The sequence below is a fragment of the Arvicanthis niloticus genome, chromosome 19 (assembly GCF_011762505.2).
Source record: "Arvicanthis niloticus isolate mArvNil1 chromosome 19, mArvNil1.pat.X, whole genome shotgun sequence".
In the NCBI taxonomy this organism is placed as follows: Eukaryota; Metazoa; Chordata; class Mammalia; order Rodentia; family Muridae; genus Arvicanthis; species Arvicanthis niloticus.
In genome coordinates this window covers 40,882,230-40,901,240 of record NC_047676.1, presented here as the reverse complement: position 1 = coordinate 40,901,240, position 19,011 = coordinate 40,882,230, and the positions used below count along the sequence as shown (strand labels likewise).

Sequence of the window (19,011 nt, the reverse complement as noted above, 5' to 3'; positions counted from 1 at the left end):
GAAGAAAATGCTTCAGCTGCAGCATGTCTGACTGAAGACAGCAACAGCAAGGGTGGACTCGAACATGGAAAGCATAAATTGCTTTAGAAATAACAACCGAGGAGGACAGTGTGAGAAAGGAGGAAGTCTTTAAAAGGCCTTTATCCAAATATTTTCCTTCTTTTAAGTCTTGAAAAAGCACAATATAATGATTTCTTCTTACAAATGATCTTGTAGCTATTTATTGAGGGAAAATGCCAAATGTTTGTTGTTGTTGTAGTGGTGGTGGTGGTGTTTACTTGTTAGATGCTTGTTGATTCATGTCTGTATCAGTCTCCTCAGTGCTAAGGGACTCTGAGACAAAGCTACATTCTAAAGTGTTACGTTGGTGTCAGAGCAATTCCTGTGCAGAAGGGGGCTATACTCTGCAACCTTCGTTATTCCCCCTTCTCAGATGTCCTTGAGTCCTTGAGACGGATGTGAGCGGAGTTTTTCAGCCCTCATGCAAAACAACCATCTAAACATAACAGATGACATCAGCTTGGGCTTTTCAATTCCTGGATGGCAGCGGCGTGTTAATCCAGCCTTCATCCTGGATTTCATAAACTAAAACAAGAGAGGCTGGCAAGAGCACAGCGCTGCTGCTGGGTTGAGGAAATTGATGACGGGGAAGCATGCGGGCAACACAGTGTATAAAACTCATAAACGTGTAGGCAGGAGCTCAGCTACTACTTTGGACGGCTGCTTCCCGCCAGCAAAGACCACGAAGACACCAGGGAGCTGAGCAGGAGCCAGCTGCGAGACATGAAGAGCCTCTTGCTGCTGACCACACTCCTGGTACCTCTGCACCTGGGCATGGCCTGGAGCGCCAAGTATGCGGTGGATTGCCCGGAGCATTGTGACAATACTGAGTGCAGAAGCAGCCTGCGTTGCAAGAGGACAGTGCTGGATGACTGTGGCTGCTGCCAGGTGTGCGCCGCGGGGCCTGGAGAAACCTGCTATCGTACAGTGTCAGGCATGGACGGGGTCAAGTGTGGTCCGGGGCTGAAGTGTCACTTTTACAGCGAGGAGGATGATTTTGGTGACGAGTTTGGTATCTGCAAAGGTAAAGAACAACTCCTTGCTTCCCACTGTGCAGGGCTCCCAGGAGGGCGTTTAGTCAGCCTGGGGAGGTGCGTTCCTTCCTCTGAAGTAGTTAGTGAGGATGCGTGGATGCAGGTGGTGTGTTTGATAGAGAGAAAAGGATATCGGCAGGGAGGTTTGGAAAGCAGCCTACAGGAATCACAAGGGCTGCAGCATCCCGGTCACTGCATGCATTCAGATTTGAGAAGCAAAGTTGCAGTGGTAGCTTGTATGCCTTCTTTTTCTGAGAGGCTTTAGAAACTTGACAGGTAGCCTGTTACAAATGGTTTAGGTGTCTGTTCCTCTGAAAGCTAATGATTACAGAGGTCCTCCTGAGATAACCTCTTAAAGCCCCTCCAGATTGCACCAGCCTTTGATCTTGAAAGAGTTCACCGGAGGAGTGCCTTACTCAGGCTCAAGTATTTCTGATGAACACTAATGTGCTTTATGGCATAAGGTGGGCTTAAGTCGGCCAACAAAATAACTCATGTTCTTGCAAGAGGGTCCCCTGAAGTATAAACTAAACCTAGTTTTACTTTTAAAATGTTTGAGTTGGACAGAAAGTAAAAGATGTTGTAAGCAGAAATAATTGTAACCTAAAAGTCTGGTTTTTTTCCTAAAAAGGTGTCTGTTTTATAGATTTAACGAAAAGAAATGAAATTATAATTAAGACAGAAACCAGAGCTAAATGATGCGTTGATGTATCTGTGGAATTTATTTTCAAGCCTGGTAACTAAATGTTTTTAAGTGTATAAAAATAAAAGAAACGGTTATTTAAAAGTCTGCATACATATATGCCATATAACCTCATCACAATACGCTACTGTGATTAAAAGACAGTGTGTCCATTCCTGCATCCAGTTGTGTAATACAAAGAAGCTGCCAAAATTGGAAAGCCCAGTTCTGAGAAATAACTCATACTTAATACAATTACACCCTATCCTGGATGACATTCATCTAGAATTAAGATAATCTCATTAATTCTCATTTTAGAAAACAGTTCATAAAAGAGTCATTTTTTTTTTTAGTCTGTAAAACCAGTGAAAGGCTCAGAAGTAAATTCTAGAAAAATTTTGGAGGTTTTATTCTTTGCATAGATTAATTTTTGATTAAGACCAACAAGAGGCGGACTAGTGAGGAACTATTTTCTTTGCTGAACACTCATATACATGTTTCTTTCAACTGAATGGGCTTTGTATTTTCTGGAAATCACAGGGCTTATCTGCCAAGAAAAAAGTACCTCACATGAGGAAATTAGGGAGGAAGTGGTTAATGCAGCCCTGTCCTATGAAGCAGCGAGGGAGTTCATGTGGGGAAACTGATTTTCCTTTGGCATAAAAACACCTTTGTAAATGTGGCTATGAATGGACAGTGCATGGGGTAAAGCATCCAGCTGTGAGCATAGTTAGTGAACTATGCTATTAAGAATCTATTTTGAATTGCTCTTTCTGGCTTTCTCCGCATAGCTGGTGAGTTCAGTTCTGAACTGTTTTCTTGCTGCTGGAAATATTAGGGCATGCTCACCACCTTCGCAGCCTCATCCCCATTGCTGCAGGTGAATTTCCTCCTCCAGCCGCATGAAGACTGTACATGTCAGCTTGCATATCCAGATGTGTTTGGTTGGTTGGTTTTAACATTTAGATGTTTGATCCCGGGTTGCTTGCTAGCAATCGGGCAGCCAGCACTTACTTACGGAATGTTCTGATCAGCGCTCAGCACCGTAGGGCCACCTAGGACCTGGAACTGGGAGTAGTGGGCTACAATTTCCATTTTGAGCTTCTCTGAAGACAGTCACATCCGAACCCTGTGCTTTTCTGCCAGAGTTTTCCCCAAATCTGTCTTAAGAACTTTTCTTTGCAGGGTAAGGGGGATGAATAACATCGGATTTCTCTATCATTTGAGTGACAGTGCTAAGTCTCCTTAAAGACTTACTTGATACACATTCGTCATGATCTTTTGGTGTACTGTGGGGTGGCTAAAACTCTGCTATGCCTCACAACGTGTGTGATTGTACAGTAGCAAAAGGATACATCTTCTACCAGTGATTCTCAACCTTCCTAATGCTGCGACCCTTTAATACGGCTCCTCATGTTGGGGTGACCCCCAACCATAAAATTATTTTTTGTTACTTCATAACCTTAATTTTGCTACTGTTATGAATTGCAATGTAAACATATTTTAAGATAGGGGTTGTTGCCAAAGGGCTTCTGACCCACAGGGTGAGAACCACTGTTCCATATAACTTCTGCTGAGTTACCCTACTGAGATACTGTTATGTCTCAAACTCAATCTTATAATAACTGACAGACCTCTTTATTTCATTGCAACATGTCTTAGTCTAAGTATTAAACACTGATTATGAAGTAGTAAGCTCTGCAAGAGCGCCTCATTGTTGGCAGGTGTGCAAGCCCTCAGGTGTGTACACCCGGCGGTTTCTTGCTCTCTTAGCATCTTTCTTTGCGGAGAGCTCAGTTAGTGAATCTCTTAGCAGCTGGGGAAGTTAGTGAAGGCCTAGTGCTGTTCTGAGAGGTAAGGAATTTTGCAGACTGTGGACTGGTTATTTCATGATCAGGTGGGCCGACAGGCCTTTTAGCTCTTTAAAACAGTAAACTGTCATCTACTATAGATGAACGACACACTCACACCGCATCAATCTAGTTGAGGAGGTAATGCTTATATCTCTTTCCCATCTTCACCAAACTGTGCCCAAGAAAAAAGAAAACCTGTAAGAATCTATGTCATCTGTGCAGAAAACAAATAGAATAAAAGACTAGTCCAAGGGTGGGGCTGGCAAGAAGCCTCCTTGGGGAAAGGCACCTGTTGTCAATCCCGACAACTAAAATGTGAGCCCCAGAACTTACAGCAGAAGGAACCAATTCAGTAAGTTGTGCTCTGTCTTCCATACATGTGTTACACACACACACACACACACACACACACACACACACACACACACACACACTGAAAAAATAAATAAGGAAGGAAAGAAAAGAAGGAAAAAAGGAAGGAAGGACAAAGAAAGAGAGGGAAGTTTTTAAAAGACTGGTCTAAGGAAATTTGCTTTGAATCATGATCTTAATTAATTAAGCCTGAGGCAGGTGTTATCTGGTCTTCCTATGTGGTTTTACATTTATGACTCCAACTTTCAACTTTCAAACCTTGGCGTTTGTGAGGAGTGATTTCTACTCATCAGCCAATGTCCAGGAGACTGATTCAAATCCTAAGGGTATCACCAGGGCGGGGAGGATGGATGGAAGGATGCAGCCCTCCACTTAACACTTCTCTCTGCCTTCAGACTGTCCCTATGGCACATTTGGGATGGAATGCAAAGAGACTTGCAATTGCCAGTCGGGCATCTGTGACAGGGTGACTGGGAGATGTCTGGACTTTCCCTTCTTCCAGTATGAAGCAGCCAAGTCACCCAGCAGGACCTCTGCCTCCCACACAGGTAAGCTAAACGGTGACCTTGGTCTCAGTTTGAATCACTCTAAAAACTAAGAATAGAATATGATACCAGTCTAAATGAGCTTGTTTCCCTCAGGGGAAAGACAGATGGTCCTCAAGTTTGGTAGCTTTTGCTATTTTCAAAACAAATCTCATTGATAATTCTAAGGAAACTGTGGAGTTTCATAAAGTTTATAGCATTTTAATGAATTAACAAAGACAAATCTGCCATTAAGAAAAGCATCCAACCAAGATAGGCAAAGTTCTTTGAACGATGCAGTGATCTGTTTTATGGACTCACTAGACAAAACTATTTCTCTCCCAACTCCACACAGAAAGAGAACAGTGAGGTATTTGTTGGGTCAGCTTTAAGAGCCAGAATAGAAGATACTGAACATTTCTCTTCCTCCTGTTCCTCCTCCTCCTCCTCCTCCTCCTCCTCTTTCTCCCCCTCCTCTTCCTCCCCTTCCTCTTCTTCCTCCCCTCCCCTCCTCCTCCCTCCTTCTCCTTCATCAAATGGAAACAATAAAATGGAATAATTGTGGGTGTATGGATTTTGGAGCTGGTAAGGATTAATCCCAGTGGTGAGATCCAGGGAATAATAAAACTGTAGTGAATGTTTACATGCGGGTGACAGGTCCAGGCTGTGTGGTTGTGCACATAACCCTCCTTCATAACCAACAATAAAATAAAAAGGCAGGGTTCATGATCATACAGTTATAAGGAGTTTGGAGAAAAAACTGCCCATTAATATCAATAAATGATAGCTCCTCCAGATGGGAAGCTGTCACTCAAATCCATTTTATTTAGGTTGTGCTTCTGGTCCTTAGTGTGTGAAATTCAGCAAATGCGCTTTTTTTTTTTTTTTTTCTGTTACCATCTTTGGATATTGTGCTTTTAAGTCAATTCATAGTTTTAAGTATAACTGTGGTCTTATACATCAAATTTTAACTTACTAGATGAATAGTTTCAGGGATATTGAGTCTGGAAATTGGGACACTATGAACAGGTTAAATCATGCGACTTATCTTTGTAGTTGTTGACAAAGCAAAAGGTGGGGGATTTAAGACATGAATAGGTTTTATGTGAGTTTCATATAACACACGAAGATAAATCCCTTTAGGGTCATCAGCGTATCTAGTGTTTCATACCGCTGCCTCTAGCTAGTTCTAGAACTTTCTGATCAGCCCAGGACACACTGGTTTCCCCCTTCCTCACGTTCTTCCCAGTACCTGGAAACTATAAATGGAAACCATCAATTGTTCTCTCTCTCTCTCTCTCTCTCTCTCTCTCTCTCATCTGGGAGTGCTCTGAAGCAATTGTTTACAAAAGAGGTTTGAGATCCATTTTCTCAATTTGTCTTGCAGTCTAAAGCATTTTTAGCTTCCTTTACTCTTTCTTTTTCTTTTTAAAAATAGAGTCAAAGAGTCTCACTGTAACCTTAGTTGTCCTGGAACTTACTGTGTAGACCAGGCTGGACTCAGACTCACAGCAATACGTGTCTCTCCCTTCTGACTTAGACATGTGCCGTCACTCCCAACACTTGCTTTGCTCTCTTAAGACCGTGGTTAAAAAGAACTATGAAGAAATATCCTTCGAACCTTCAGTCATTGAACTTTGCACCTAAATCTTTCTGAAGGGCAGCATTTAACTGTACTGGAGAGCTTTGGTTTGGTTGGTTGATTTTTGTGGTCTTGGAGACCAAAGCCAAGGCATTGTGTACACTGGATGAGTGTTCTACTATCAAACTACATCCCCATCACCTCGTGAGCCTTTGATGGTACCTGGGATGGAATGTCTGGGAGGCTGTGACGGCTGCTTGTAACAGTCTCCCTGATGGGGACTCTTGATTGACATACCTAAGACCCTCCTGCTATGACCAGTGGGCAGTGAAGCCTTGTTCATACCAGTTTGCCATTCTGTTTAGTTTGCTTGCAAATGATGCTGATGTGTTGGCTACTATATAAAAATTCTAGAAGGTTAAGTATTACTGGATGGTCATTATATACCAAACTACAGAAAAATATTTATATTGAAAGTAGGAATGGAGATTCTTACTAGAAATGTAAGAGGAAATTGGTTGGCTTTCTTTACTTTTGAATCCATATTTTAAAATCTTTTTTTTTTTAATTTGGTTTTTTCGAGACAGGGTTTCTCTGTGTAGTCCTGGCTGTCCTGGAACTCACTCTGTAGACCAGGCTGGCCTTGAACTAAAAAATCTGCCTCTGCCTCCCAAGTGCTGGGATTAAAGGCGTGCACCACCACCGCCCGGCCATTTTAAAATCTTTTATTCAGGCAATCTTACTGAACCTCAGGTTCTCAAGGGAGGGAAGAATGTCTGAAAAATATGAAAAGGCTTCCCTGTTTGGCTGTGCCTTGTTTACCTGGCATTTGCCTCCCTGTGTGCCAGAGTCTACAGGGAAGAGCATGGCTCTTCAGTCTTGCCACAGGCTTCCCAAGAGCATCTCACAAACCCATCTGAGCCCACCCTTTGAGAACAGATCAGATACCTCCCCAGTCCACCATTCTAGGTTCTCCCAACTGCATAGGATCTTCTTCAAATTGCTACCTGCTGCAAGCTGTTGTTCTCTTGGCAGGTGGGATTCCTGATCCTATCCATCTCAGTTTTAAATTTTATTCCTTCTTTGGCAGCCAGTGTTCAAGAATGGAAGCTCACGAGTCCCATTTTCTCAAGCTAGGAATGCTCCATACCCATTTATCTGCCTCGCCACACTAACCTTGCTCCATTCTATTCCATGATGTGCACTGTGAACACAAGCATGTCTCACTCCTCTTAGGAGCAGATTTCACTCTAAAAACAAAACTCTAAATCTTATAAGCCTTTCCCGTACGAAGAACAAGATCTAACCTTTAGAAAAGATAGCTGCCTTCTGGAGTGATACCAAGAAGTTAATTCATCTTTCACGAATTTAATATACAATTCTTTTTAGAGATCTATTTTCGCAGCATCTGATCATTTACTGAGTATGTATTGAGCACCGATCATCTTCCAAACATTGTTGCCCATGCTGAGGACACAAGTGAGCAAGTGGAAGAGTCAGCAAATAAAGGAAGTCTTGCTTTTATTAAGCTGGAATTTTAGGGATAGAGTGAGATAATATCCGGGAGGGGTGGGCTACATGTGGACCATAAGGGGAAGTGATTGATTGTAGATGTACATAGACAAATGATGTGAGGGCGTTATCCTGGCTGGAAGAGTAGTTCAGAGATGTTCAGTAGAGTGAACAGAAGATTTTGAATCAAAGATTTATTTTAAATTCAATCAAAAGACAAAACCAAAATAAAACAAATCCACACTCGATCTTTAACTTACAGATGTTTGGACATGATTTGTGTGCCTTCTAATTTCAGAGCGTGATGCGGCATCTGGAGATGGCAACGCTGTGAGAGAAGAGGTTGGAGAAGGGCACGCTGCCCGGCCCTCTGTGATGAAGTGGTTGAATCCACGCTGATCCTGGCTGAATTTGCTAAGAAAAGGCTCCACTTTAGTGACCAACATTCAGCCAGCATTTTAAAAACCGTCTAGAACATAGACTGTGGATATGTAATTTATGGAGATCAAGTGTGATTCAGCAAAAAAAAAAAAAAAAAATGTAGGCTATATACAACCCATAAAACACATATGACTGAACACTTTTAGAGATTTGTTAAATATTTAAATTCATATAGATCTGTTAAGTGTATGTGTGCATGTGTGTGTGTGCATGTGTGTGTGCATGTGTGTGTGAGTGTGTGTGCGTGCTTGTGTGGTATCACCAAAGAACTTGATAGGCAATTGAGATGGTCTTACTGTCAACAAGTAATCCAATCAAAGCTGAAGGAACTGTGGGTTCGTTTGACTTGAGTGCACATTCTTATTGAGATACAGGTTGAAGAAGAGTTAGGAGTAAGAGACACTGGGGGTGGTAGTGAAAGTGGGGTTTATAATATTTAGCTCTTCCTCGTAGTAGCTTAAAATTTATTATTTTGTTTTAATTGGAGGAAATAAAACAAGACCAGAAAATCCTTGAAGGAAGTGAGATATTGGAAGCTCATGGGTGAGCTAAACAACTGCTCTGAATGGAAATGCTATTATTACAGCTATCTGATGGGAGTAGGGGCAGGTAGGGGAGGTGAACATACATATATATATATATATATATATATATATATATATATATATATATATTCTCATTGCTTCCTAACACTGGTTTAAACACTGTGCGCCTTGAGACAGTTCTTGGAAGTAGTTCGCCTCCTGAGGGACAGAACAGAGTGATGGTGAATATTTATGAATTTTTATAAACAAATCTCATAGTTTAAATGTTTCTCCAGCGCCCATTTGTCTCCCCATCTTAGAGAAATTACCCTAATTTGTCGTTTGTTGCAAATGGGTTCTCAAACACTCACATATGGAAAATGTGTTATTAACAATTGCACTAATAGTAATAAAAATGTCGTCACTCTAGGTTTATAAAATGTTGAAAATTTTAAAAATGCTATATCTCAAGTGACTTCTAAGTTTAAATCGGAAAATAACCTTTTAGACAGTTTGAGAAAGGAAAGTCGATTTTCATTAGGAAATGGGTCAGCTTTAAGGTATAGTTTATTTTCATTTCTATTCTTTCAAACTTGATCGATGAATGGAACTGGGATTCCACCCAGAGGACCTTAGCGCACGAAGAACTGTTGTATTGCCAATGCTGGGAGATATTTGCAGAGTATTTTATTTGGAATGAAGAACTTATTTAAGAAGTAATTTCCTTATTTACTTATATTTTATTCTGGAACTTTGCCAGTAGAGTTGTGAGTGTACTTGTGGGAAGATCCTTGAATGTAAGCACAACCAGCTGTTAGGTTTTGTTTTGAAAAACAGTGTATTATTGTTCAATAAAAATGGCACAGCTGTTCCATGCTGACTGGTCTTCTTTTAAATTTTACTCAATAGGAGAGCTAATTCACATTAGAGGACAAGCCCTTTGATTTAATTTTATGCTGCAGATCCATTTCTGTACCAACACGAGGGACCCTCCTGAAAAGTGGGTCCCCATATATGCAGACATTTTTTTCCTTTTATTGGATATTTTCTTTATTTACATTTCAAATGCTATCCCCTTTCCAGGTCTCCCTTCCAGGAAACCTCCTGTCCCCTCCCCCTCCCCTGCCTCTATAAGGGTGCTCCCCCACCCACCCACCCACTCCTGCCTTCCCGCCCTGGCATTCTCCTACACTGGGGCATCGAACCCTCACAGGCCCAAGGGCCACTCTTCCCACTGATGTCCAGCAAGGCCATCTCCTGCCACATATGGGGCTGGAGCTGTGGGTCCCTCCATGTGTACTCTTTTGTGGGTGGTCCACTCCCCGGGAGTTCCGGGGATCTGGCTGGTGGACACTATTGCTCACCCCACGGGGGTTGCAAACCGATTTAGCTCCTTCTGTTCCTTCTCCAATTCCTCCATCAGGGACCCCGTGCTCAGTCCAATGGTTGGCTATATGCAGATATTTTTACAGTTTTATTCATTTCTGTTTTTTTTTTTCTCTTAAACTTATGTTTCTATCTCTGTCTCTCTGTCTCTCTTTTAATTCAAGATCAACAAAATCCACATTTCGGGATGGTAAGTTAGCTCTATAGTATGTAGTAAATATGGTATATGATGCACTATATAGCTATACCAGTATTATCAAGGTTGCTAAGTGATGATTCTTTTACTATTATTCAGATACTGAATGCACCAAAAATCTGTGTTTTGTTTTTTTTTTTTTTTTTTTTTGTTCCTTCTTGGAAGGTAGAAAATTTTTCCATGGAACAGCCACTACACCTGGCTCTAGGTTCATTGAGAAAACCCAAATAATTGTCCCATTTGTTTGTTAACTGACTGAAGGTCATCCATATGTCTGCTGGTGTTCTTACTTATAACATTAACATTAGTGTTTTATTTTCATTTATTTTCCAATGTTTTCCAAAGTAGCTGTGCCTTTTAAAATGAGGACAAAGGCAGATCTTTCTGTACCTGTACTGGCTGGTTTTATGTCACCTTAACACAAGCTGGAGTTATCACAGAGAAAGGAGCCTCCCTTGAGAAAATGTCTCCATGATATCCATCTGTAAGGCATTTTCTCAATTAGTAATCAAGGGTGGGAGGGCCCATTGTGGGTGGTGCCATCCCTAGACTGGTAGTCTTAGGTTCTATAAGAAAGCAAGCTGAGCAAGGCAGGGGAAGCAAGCCAGTAAGTAACATCCCTCTATGATCTCTGCATCACCTCCTGCTTCCTGAGCTGCTTGAGTTCCAGTCCTGACTTCCTTTGGTGATGAACAGCAACGTGGAAGTGTAAGCTGAATAAACCCTTTCCTCCCCAACTTGCTTCTTTGCCATGATGCTTTGTGCAGGAATACAAACCCTGACTATGACAGTACCCCCCGGAAGAAGAAAGAAAGCTCCACACTGAAGGTTGTGAGGACCGCACCTGAGAATGGCATGGGTGACTCAGCCTTGCATTACAGAAGCATTTAAAGTTTGCTGATGCAATAGTAGGGAGATATATGTATATTTTAAAGATCCAGCTTACCTGAGTTTTTCTAAGTAGTGGAAATTAGATGTGAGTTAGAAACAAAGTTAGATTTTAAAAAAGATATTTTTATTCTTACTCAGTTTATATTTAACAAGTGAAAACCTATGATGTCTCCCCTGTCAACAAAGTTCTACAGTATTCCCTTAGGGAGTGAAGTGACTCAGGTGACTTTCAGCTTGAAATCTAAACCTGGAGCTCAGAACCTTCAGTGTGACCATAGATAATCAAATCAAGTCAGAATGGACTTGTCAACTCTAACTTCAGCCATGCTTTCTAAGGTCCCAGAGTCATGACCTTTACCCCGTATGCTAGAATTCACAACCCTAAGTTGCTCTGTAATCATTTGACTAATTCTGATAGAAGGCTTTCTGAAATCTTCATGGAAATTCATGAAATTCATGGAATCTAGCCCTTACCTCCCAGACCTTGAGATCCTCACTAGTGAAAGCAATAACTTTAGGACAGTGCTGTTGTTAGCCTGCCTGGATTATCACGTCTTGTAAGAGGCAGTTTGGAAGAGCTTCTGTTTCTGCTCTGTTTTATTCTTCCTTTTAGATGGCCATTTACATGGAGGTAGAGGATCCACAAATGCAATCCAATGTCACACAGCTACCTCCTTTTTAGTTACCCTAACCATTTACCTAATAACCCACTTAAAAGGGGTGTATTACATAAAGAACCACTCTTCCTGGCAAGGTATACCCAATTTTAAAATCTGTAGAGCTTTTTTTTGTTGTTGTTGGTTGGTTGGTTTACTATTTTTCAAATAAGAATTTTAAAATCTGTAGAGCTTTTTGTTTGTTTGCTTGCTTTACTATTTTAAAAAAGAGGGTGAAACATCCAAGTAATTTTAAGCATAGAGTAATGACTCTCAAAAGCTAACATCTCTGGAACCTTCTGGGGCCTTCAGTAGGGCACATGTTGTTGATTCGGTAGGATTTAAGGTGTGGCCCATTTCAATCACTTAGGTAATTCAAGATTCTAGAAACCATAGTTTGAGAATGGCTGATACAGGAACATTTAGATGCTTAGAAATGAAATAAACTATAACTTAAGCCAAGCATGAATTGGTCACTGTATTTTCTAAGCAGTTGGTATACCTATTGTGTTTTGTTTCCTAAGCAGGGTCTCACTATGTAGCTCTGGCTGTCCTGGGACTCTCTATGTTGACAAGGCTGGCCTTGAACCCACAGAGATCCTCCTGCCTCTGCCTCTCAAGTGCTGGGACTAAAAGCATGCATGAACCACTCGTCCTGGCAAGGTATACCCAATTTTAAAACTTGTGGAGTGTTTTGTTTGTCTGGTTTACTATTTTTTTAAAAAGGAGGTAAAAAAATGACCAAGTCATTTTAAACTTTAGGGGTTTTGAGAGGCTAAGGCAGGAGGAGCTCAAGTTTGAGCCACGTAAACAAGCAGATGATAACAAAGATGCTTGGGGCCTTTGTAAGAACAGATAGGAGATCATCAAAGAGGATGGGAGTGGAAGGTGAGGACTCGGGAAACTGTAAGATGATATGTTCCTATGGAAAGAAAGACGTTGAAGAATTACCAGTTGTGTGATGAGTCCCCCATAGAAAGAGCTGAACTGAAATGGTCTCAGGAGATTGGAGGGGAGGCGACCGAGGCCTGTCTGAATGGTGTGAAGGCTGTCTGAGAGGGTGGGAAGGCAAAAAGTCTACAGCAGATTGGCAACTTTACTTAGTAGCAGTTTGTTTCTTTCTGTCCTTCCCACTCGGTAACTGAGAACTGACACTCAATATGCAGGACTATCAGTGAGAAATGATGGTAAACATGGATGGTGATTTCAGTGAGACAACTCAGCGGAGTCTGCTGAAGGGGACCACTAATGAGCTGAATGTGGTGGTGCACAACTGTAATCATGGCCCTTGGAGGCCTAGTCAGGGGGATGGTCACAAGTTTGAGGTTGGTAAGAGCTACAGAGTAACACTCTATCTAAAGCAAGCAAGCAAGCAAATAAACAAATAGACAAACAAAGAGAAGCCAAGGGTATTGTTGTATATTTGTTGACAAAGCTCATATTATCACGTCATATAGTAACCCTAAATGTTGTGCAAAAATACACGCATGAACCAGTCAAGAAACCAGTGATGTTTGTTTTATTCTTTGTATATTTATATATTTTCTAAAATATTCTAGAGGTAGGATTTTTTTTTTTTTAAAATTGGGAAAAAGAATAAGATTATCTCTATTTTTGATTATTAAGATTTGATCCTTCAAGAGTTTTTTAGATGTATTTTAATCCCCTGGGCACTGGGCTATGAAAAGTTCAATTCAAATGAATGAAGGCATTCACATAAAGACATCTGCATACCCTGTAGCTTTCTGTGGGAACAGATACTGTCTCAACAGAAGCATGCTTGGGGATCCTCAGAAAGTGCAAATAAAGGTCTTTGGACCAAAGTGCACTTTTAAAATGACAGTACACCTTCTGTACCTATGCTATCTGCTTCAAGCAGGTGGCTCAGGCCAGCAGGGTTTTTAAAGTATTTCCTGACACCTGTGGAATTGGTAAATATTTCCTGTTTTTGTTGTGTCTAGGGAAAACAGGAATTAACAACTTGGAAGTACTCATCAAACACCCATTGTGAATGACCTCTATGTGGGCAGTTTTCAGGGTGAGAAGACACTCAGTTTCTTAAATTCTATCCTAATGATTTCTCTTAAGAGAAAAGCCATTGTTAGAATAATCAATTGAACTGAACGGCAGAAGTGTTATCCACAGGGGAGTGGCATCTATCAATGTGTGGGATTTACCTAGAAAGCCAGCTGTAGCTGTGACTGATGGAGCCAGCAAGCAATGAGCGTCCTGCCTGTAGCTTAGCACTAACTACACCGTTAGCACGTTTTAAAAAGATAATTAACATCTGAAAGTTCTTCAGGAGGGCAAGACGGTTGGTTAGAAGTTTTGCATCCGCTGTGACACTTGGTGACCTCAGGTGAGCTGTTCAGCCTTCATTCCCTCCATGTCCACTGTTCGAGGTGTGGACAATGACTTATGTTAGTGTTGCAGTAACCTCTACACACGCTCTGTACAATCCAGCGGCTCCCACCACCGCGCCTGCCCTACAGCAAACTTCCCAGATGGGCTGGGCATTTGTGTTACTGTCAAAGCCAATATCATTATTTCCTTTAAGTTCAATCAATTCATTGCTGCAAGACTGAAACATTTAAAGTGTCCCATACATTCCATTTACAATAAATAGAAAAGCGACTTCAGAACAAAATTAAAGCCAACCATTAAAGGTGAATAGCCCCGAGTCGAAATTCAGTTAACATCATTAGAAGTGCTCACAGTTCTGCAAAGGGGTGACTATTTTTAAAGGCAAATAATAGTGTTTTATTTAGTTCTCCAAACAATTATTAGCATATGTCTCTGAAAACAGAACCAAAAAAAAAAAAAAAAAAAAATACAATGCTTCGGGGAATGTGAAGGAGCCCTGCAGATGTGGCCCAGGTCCCTGTGCGTTATTTTTAGTTTTCTATTCCTGCCTTTTATTTCGGGACTTGGCTTGCTTCCGTTGTGGCTTCCCCTTAGCTTATTCAGAGGATTCTTCCTAATATAATGCATTTTAAGCTCCGTTTCGAAAAGTCCCAGCTCTTGAAGGAAACCGAGGAATGCTGGCCTGTTCAGGAACTCCTGCCACTCTTGGCAACGGTGAAGTTTTTTGGGTTTGAAAATAACCCAGGAATTCTCGCACCTTGGTTTACTTTCTAGTTATTTCATGCACCGGAGCTAGGAGCTACTGTGTGGATTTGAGCATCGCAATAAGTAGATACCGAATGCCTTTTTTTCATGGCTAACAGGAGGAATTTGAAAAACGAACCCTGTTTCCAGCCGATTTATATCAAAACGGCCTGCAGCTTTAAAAATAAGGAAAAAGGCCAGTGAGTCTGAAGCTATTTAATCCGTTAGTAGTGAGACAGGTGACCTCACAACAGTTGGAGAGTGAAGGTATGATTCCTGTTGGTTCCTGTCCCTACAGCGATACCCTCTGAGGAGGCAGGACAAACAACAGAAACACCGGAGACCACAAGATCACACCTGGTTGTGTTTTTAATTGTTCTTTGGTTGCAAGTAAAACAAAATAAGAGAGGGAAAATACCGACTTCTACAAAAAAAAAAACCACATAATTTATTGGTAAGATGTGGGCTGCCTCCCAACATGGAAAAAACCCATCTGTTGTAGAGGCTGGCTTGGAAAATCAGGGTTGAAGGAAGGTGGGGGGGCAGATGGCCCCCACCCTCACTGGGTGCTGCATGCCAGTAAATACTACTCTGTACCCCAGCCTTTCTGATGAGACTCCCTGGGAAGGTAGCCTCAGGTGTAGTGGCCCATTTTAGTGACCTGCTTAACTGTGATGAATACTTTTCTCTGTAGGTAAATTTCAGTTTGGGATGTGTCCAAAGCTATTGAGACCTGTGTCTGCCAATTAAACAGAAGAGGAGTGGGGAGTAGATGAAGGTTGAGTTAGGAAGGATTGGCTAAGTTAATGCCTTCCCTAAGGAGAACCACCCTGGGGACAGGGGACCTAGGGTGTATGGCTCAGTAGCTGTAACTCTGAAATCCACAATTCAGGACAAGTGTGAGTTTTTTGGCTTGCCTTCATGACACAACAGGTTGGGAAAAGTGGAGTTAGAAGTTTCTCTCAATCTCTCTCTCTCTCTCTCTCTCTCTCTCTCTCTCTCTCTCTCTGTGTGTGTGTGTGTGTGTTTGTTTTCCTTGAGTATAGAATCAGTTGTCTCCCTTGATGCTTTGTGTGTTTTTAAGTGAGGAGAGAAAACGTGCAGGCAGGAATCCATTTCCTGGGGAAGAACCTGGGTCAGGGCATCAGGCAAATCTTCCCAGACCCTGTTGTTTACTGGCCAAGGCTCTGGAATGCTAAAGCGTTGGGAATCTCTTCTTGGGGAAGGTTTTCTTTGTGGCTTTTGGAATGACACACCTTCAGTGTGATGAAGGGGACTCCGCTCATTATGCTGTGGGAAAAGTTTTTCCCTTGATGACTCGAAAACATGGGCTTGTTATTCTGAAAAAGCCAAGCACATCCTCATTCCTCACAAACAATGTGACACAGGCCTGGAGGGAGGCCAAGGTTTTCTATGAATAGAACACAGAGAGCCCGAGCCTCTCTTCCCATTTGCAAGGCAATCCTGGAAGCCAAGGAAAGAAAATGGATTACCTGCTGTTAGGTGTAGAGGTGGAGAGGATTCTCCACTATCCTCCCACACACTGCTGGACCAGAATCCTTGCTTAACATAGCAGGGGAGCTATGTGTCAGAGATGAGGCTGGAACCTGTCAGCAGAAATGGACGCATCTGCCTTTGAGTTGCTCTTACACAAGATGGCTTTCTAGGAAAGAAAAGTAGGGAGTAGGGTAGTGTCCCCCTTCTTTATAGGAGAAGTATTCTGTGACCCTAAAGGATTCCTTATTTCTGTTCCTGACACCATGGTATTACTTATGTTAATGTGGAAAAAAAATATATATATATAATTTATTATATTTATATATTTATTATATATTTATTATGTGTGTGATTTATAAATTAGTCATAATAGAATAGAAAAAATAATTAATAAAATAGAATGATTCTAACAGTATAATGCAACAAAGTACCAAACGTCTTCACTTTGGAGCCATCACTAAATAAAATAAGGGTTGTTTAAATATAAAGCATGGTGACAGTACGGTTCAGCTCATCAAGTCAGCTACTGAGTAACTGATGGGCAGGTAGCATGCAGCATGGATAAGCTATGGATAAGCTAGAGCAAGAGATGATTTGCATCCTGATGCCCAGGATGGGCTGGGGTAATGTGAATTTGGTCCTAGGGCTTAGAACAATATACCCTTTAAAACTTATGAACTGTTTATTTCTAGAATTTTCCATTTAATATTTCCAGGTTATGGATGTCTGTAAGTTACTGAAAGAATGGACAACAAAAAAAAAAAAAAAAAAGAAAGAAAAAAGAAAAAGAAAAAAAAAAACCCTAATAACCCCTCTCCCCCAAATGTAGAAAAGGAAGGATTTAGTGCATTCAGAAACAAGATGGCCTTCCGGTTTGAGCTACATTGGGTTTTGTGAACATGATGCCTTTGTTTGAATTTATTGATTGCAAAGAACAGAAACCCACCTAAAACCATCTAAAAACAGATGTTGCAGCCAGATGGATAGAGGGCTTTATAAAGATACAGAAGAGAAGATATGCATTGCCCTATGGGAACTAAGGTGACTGCTCCTTACTCCTTCTCTGTGGTTCTTCTACTACCTTCTCCCTTCCTGTTACCTTCTTTATATTCACTTCCCTCTCCTGCCTATCAAGAGAGTTCTGCTTAAAAATAACAGTAATCATAATAGGGTTTGGAATATCTCAGTGACGGACTTTTTGCCTAGAATACATGAGGCTTTAGATTCAATCCCCAGCACCACAAAAATGAAATAATTATAATAAATGATCACATACTGTGTACAATAGTTGCTAATGATTATCATGTACTTGATCTGCACATGCTCCGAGTGCTTTACTGGTAATCATCTGTTAATTCTCAAGACATCATGAGGCAAGTGCTGTCTTTATACCCATTTTTTTCAGATGAGTATACTGATGCATATGGGTAGAATAGCCTGCCTATGACTGTGCGGTGTGTAGCCAGCCCCGTGATCATGGAAAGAAATGACTGACACTTTATAGTACACTGTGTTGCTAGGCTACAATGTTTGGCAAGTAAGATATACTAAATTCATTCTCAGCTTAATGATATTCTCAAGTTACCATGGATTTACCTGAGATGCAATGCCAGTCGAAGGAGAGAGGCATCTGGATTGGCTCACATTACAGAGGTGGGTCCAGTCCGCCTCAGGTTTGGCTGAATCCAGACGCTATAATACATTGTTAGGATCTCTTTTAGTCCCTATGTCTCAGGACTATTTGAAATCAGGGATGACATCTCATCTAAAAACCGTAGAACTTCTCTGATCACTGCAGGAATGTTCTAGAACATGGTGTGGTTGGACAGACCCAGCACCTGGGGTGAGGAGAAAGGATGAACTTCCCACAGAAAGAAGGATGCCCAAGAGCAACTGGAGATTGCAGAGCTGTAGAGACAGAGAACGTTAATCCTGGTGCCCCAAGCTTGTCTGGATCTGCTGTCTCTGGCAGAAGGAGAGCATGTACCACTGATGAATTTCTGGTTTATTTTTGTTGGAGCTATTTTGGGGGGGCTCAGTTTAACACTCTGCCGCTCCAAACTCAGCAAACGAGCAGGACCCTTTCTATCCATCCAAATACTCCAATTACTGGGCTCTGTGATGTTTAATATTTATTAGTAACTTGACTGGATTAAGAATCACACCTTTGGGAATGTCTCTGAGAGATTCTGTATATTACGTTAATGAAGTGAGAGAATTGCCCCAAATGTGGGCAGCACTGGTCCACGGCTGGGGTCCCAGAGTCAATAAAACAGGGAGAGCAAGCCCAGGACCAGTGTTTGTCACATTCTGTTTCCTGATTGAAGACACGTGACCAGCTGCTTGCAGCTCCTGCCTCCGTGATCTCCTTCATGTTGAACTGTTGCCTTCAACTGCCAGTTGAAATACATTCCTCTTTCTTTAAGTAACTTTGTTACTTAGTTTATCACAATAATAAGAAAAGTAACTACCACAGGCTCTTCCCACTTTCTGACCAGAAAATTGAGAAATCCTGTCTCCCCTAGACTCTTTCCTGCCCAACTTGGGGATTCGTTTGACTCTCGTTTCTCTTTGGTTTCCAAGACTTACAATATGATTTATTTATTTTGAGTTTGCAAGTCAAGTTCCTTCACACTCACTTGTGGTTTCTCTCAGTGCTGCCTCTGTGTGGGCCCTGGGATTTGGTGAACATT

At 41.5% G+C, this 19,011-nt stretch overlaps 1 protein-coding gene across 1 annotated transcript; it reads left to right on the top strand.

The window, feature by feature from the left end:
• The first annotated feature begins 425 nt into the window (after window positions 1–425).
• Esm1 (endothelial cell specific molecule 1) lies at window positions 426–9,458 on the top strand. Its single transcript, XM_034523541.2, has 3 exons — window positions 426–1,084; window positions 4,397–4,549; window positions 7,918–9,458. Exons 1-3 carry the CDS (start codon window positions 784–786, stop codon window positions 8,016–8,018), a joined length of 555 nt encoding a protein of 184 aa, XP_034379432.1. The 5' UTR covers window positions 426–783; the 3' UTR covers window positions 8,019–9,458.
• Window positions 9,459–19,011: the final 9,553 nt, after the last annotated feature.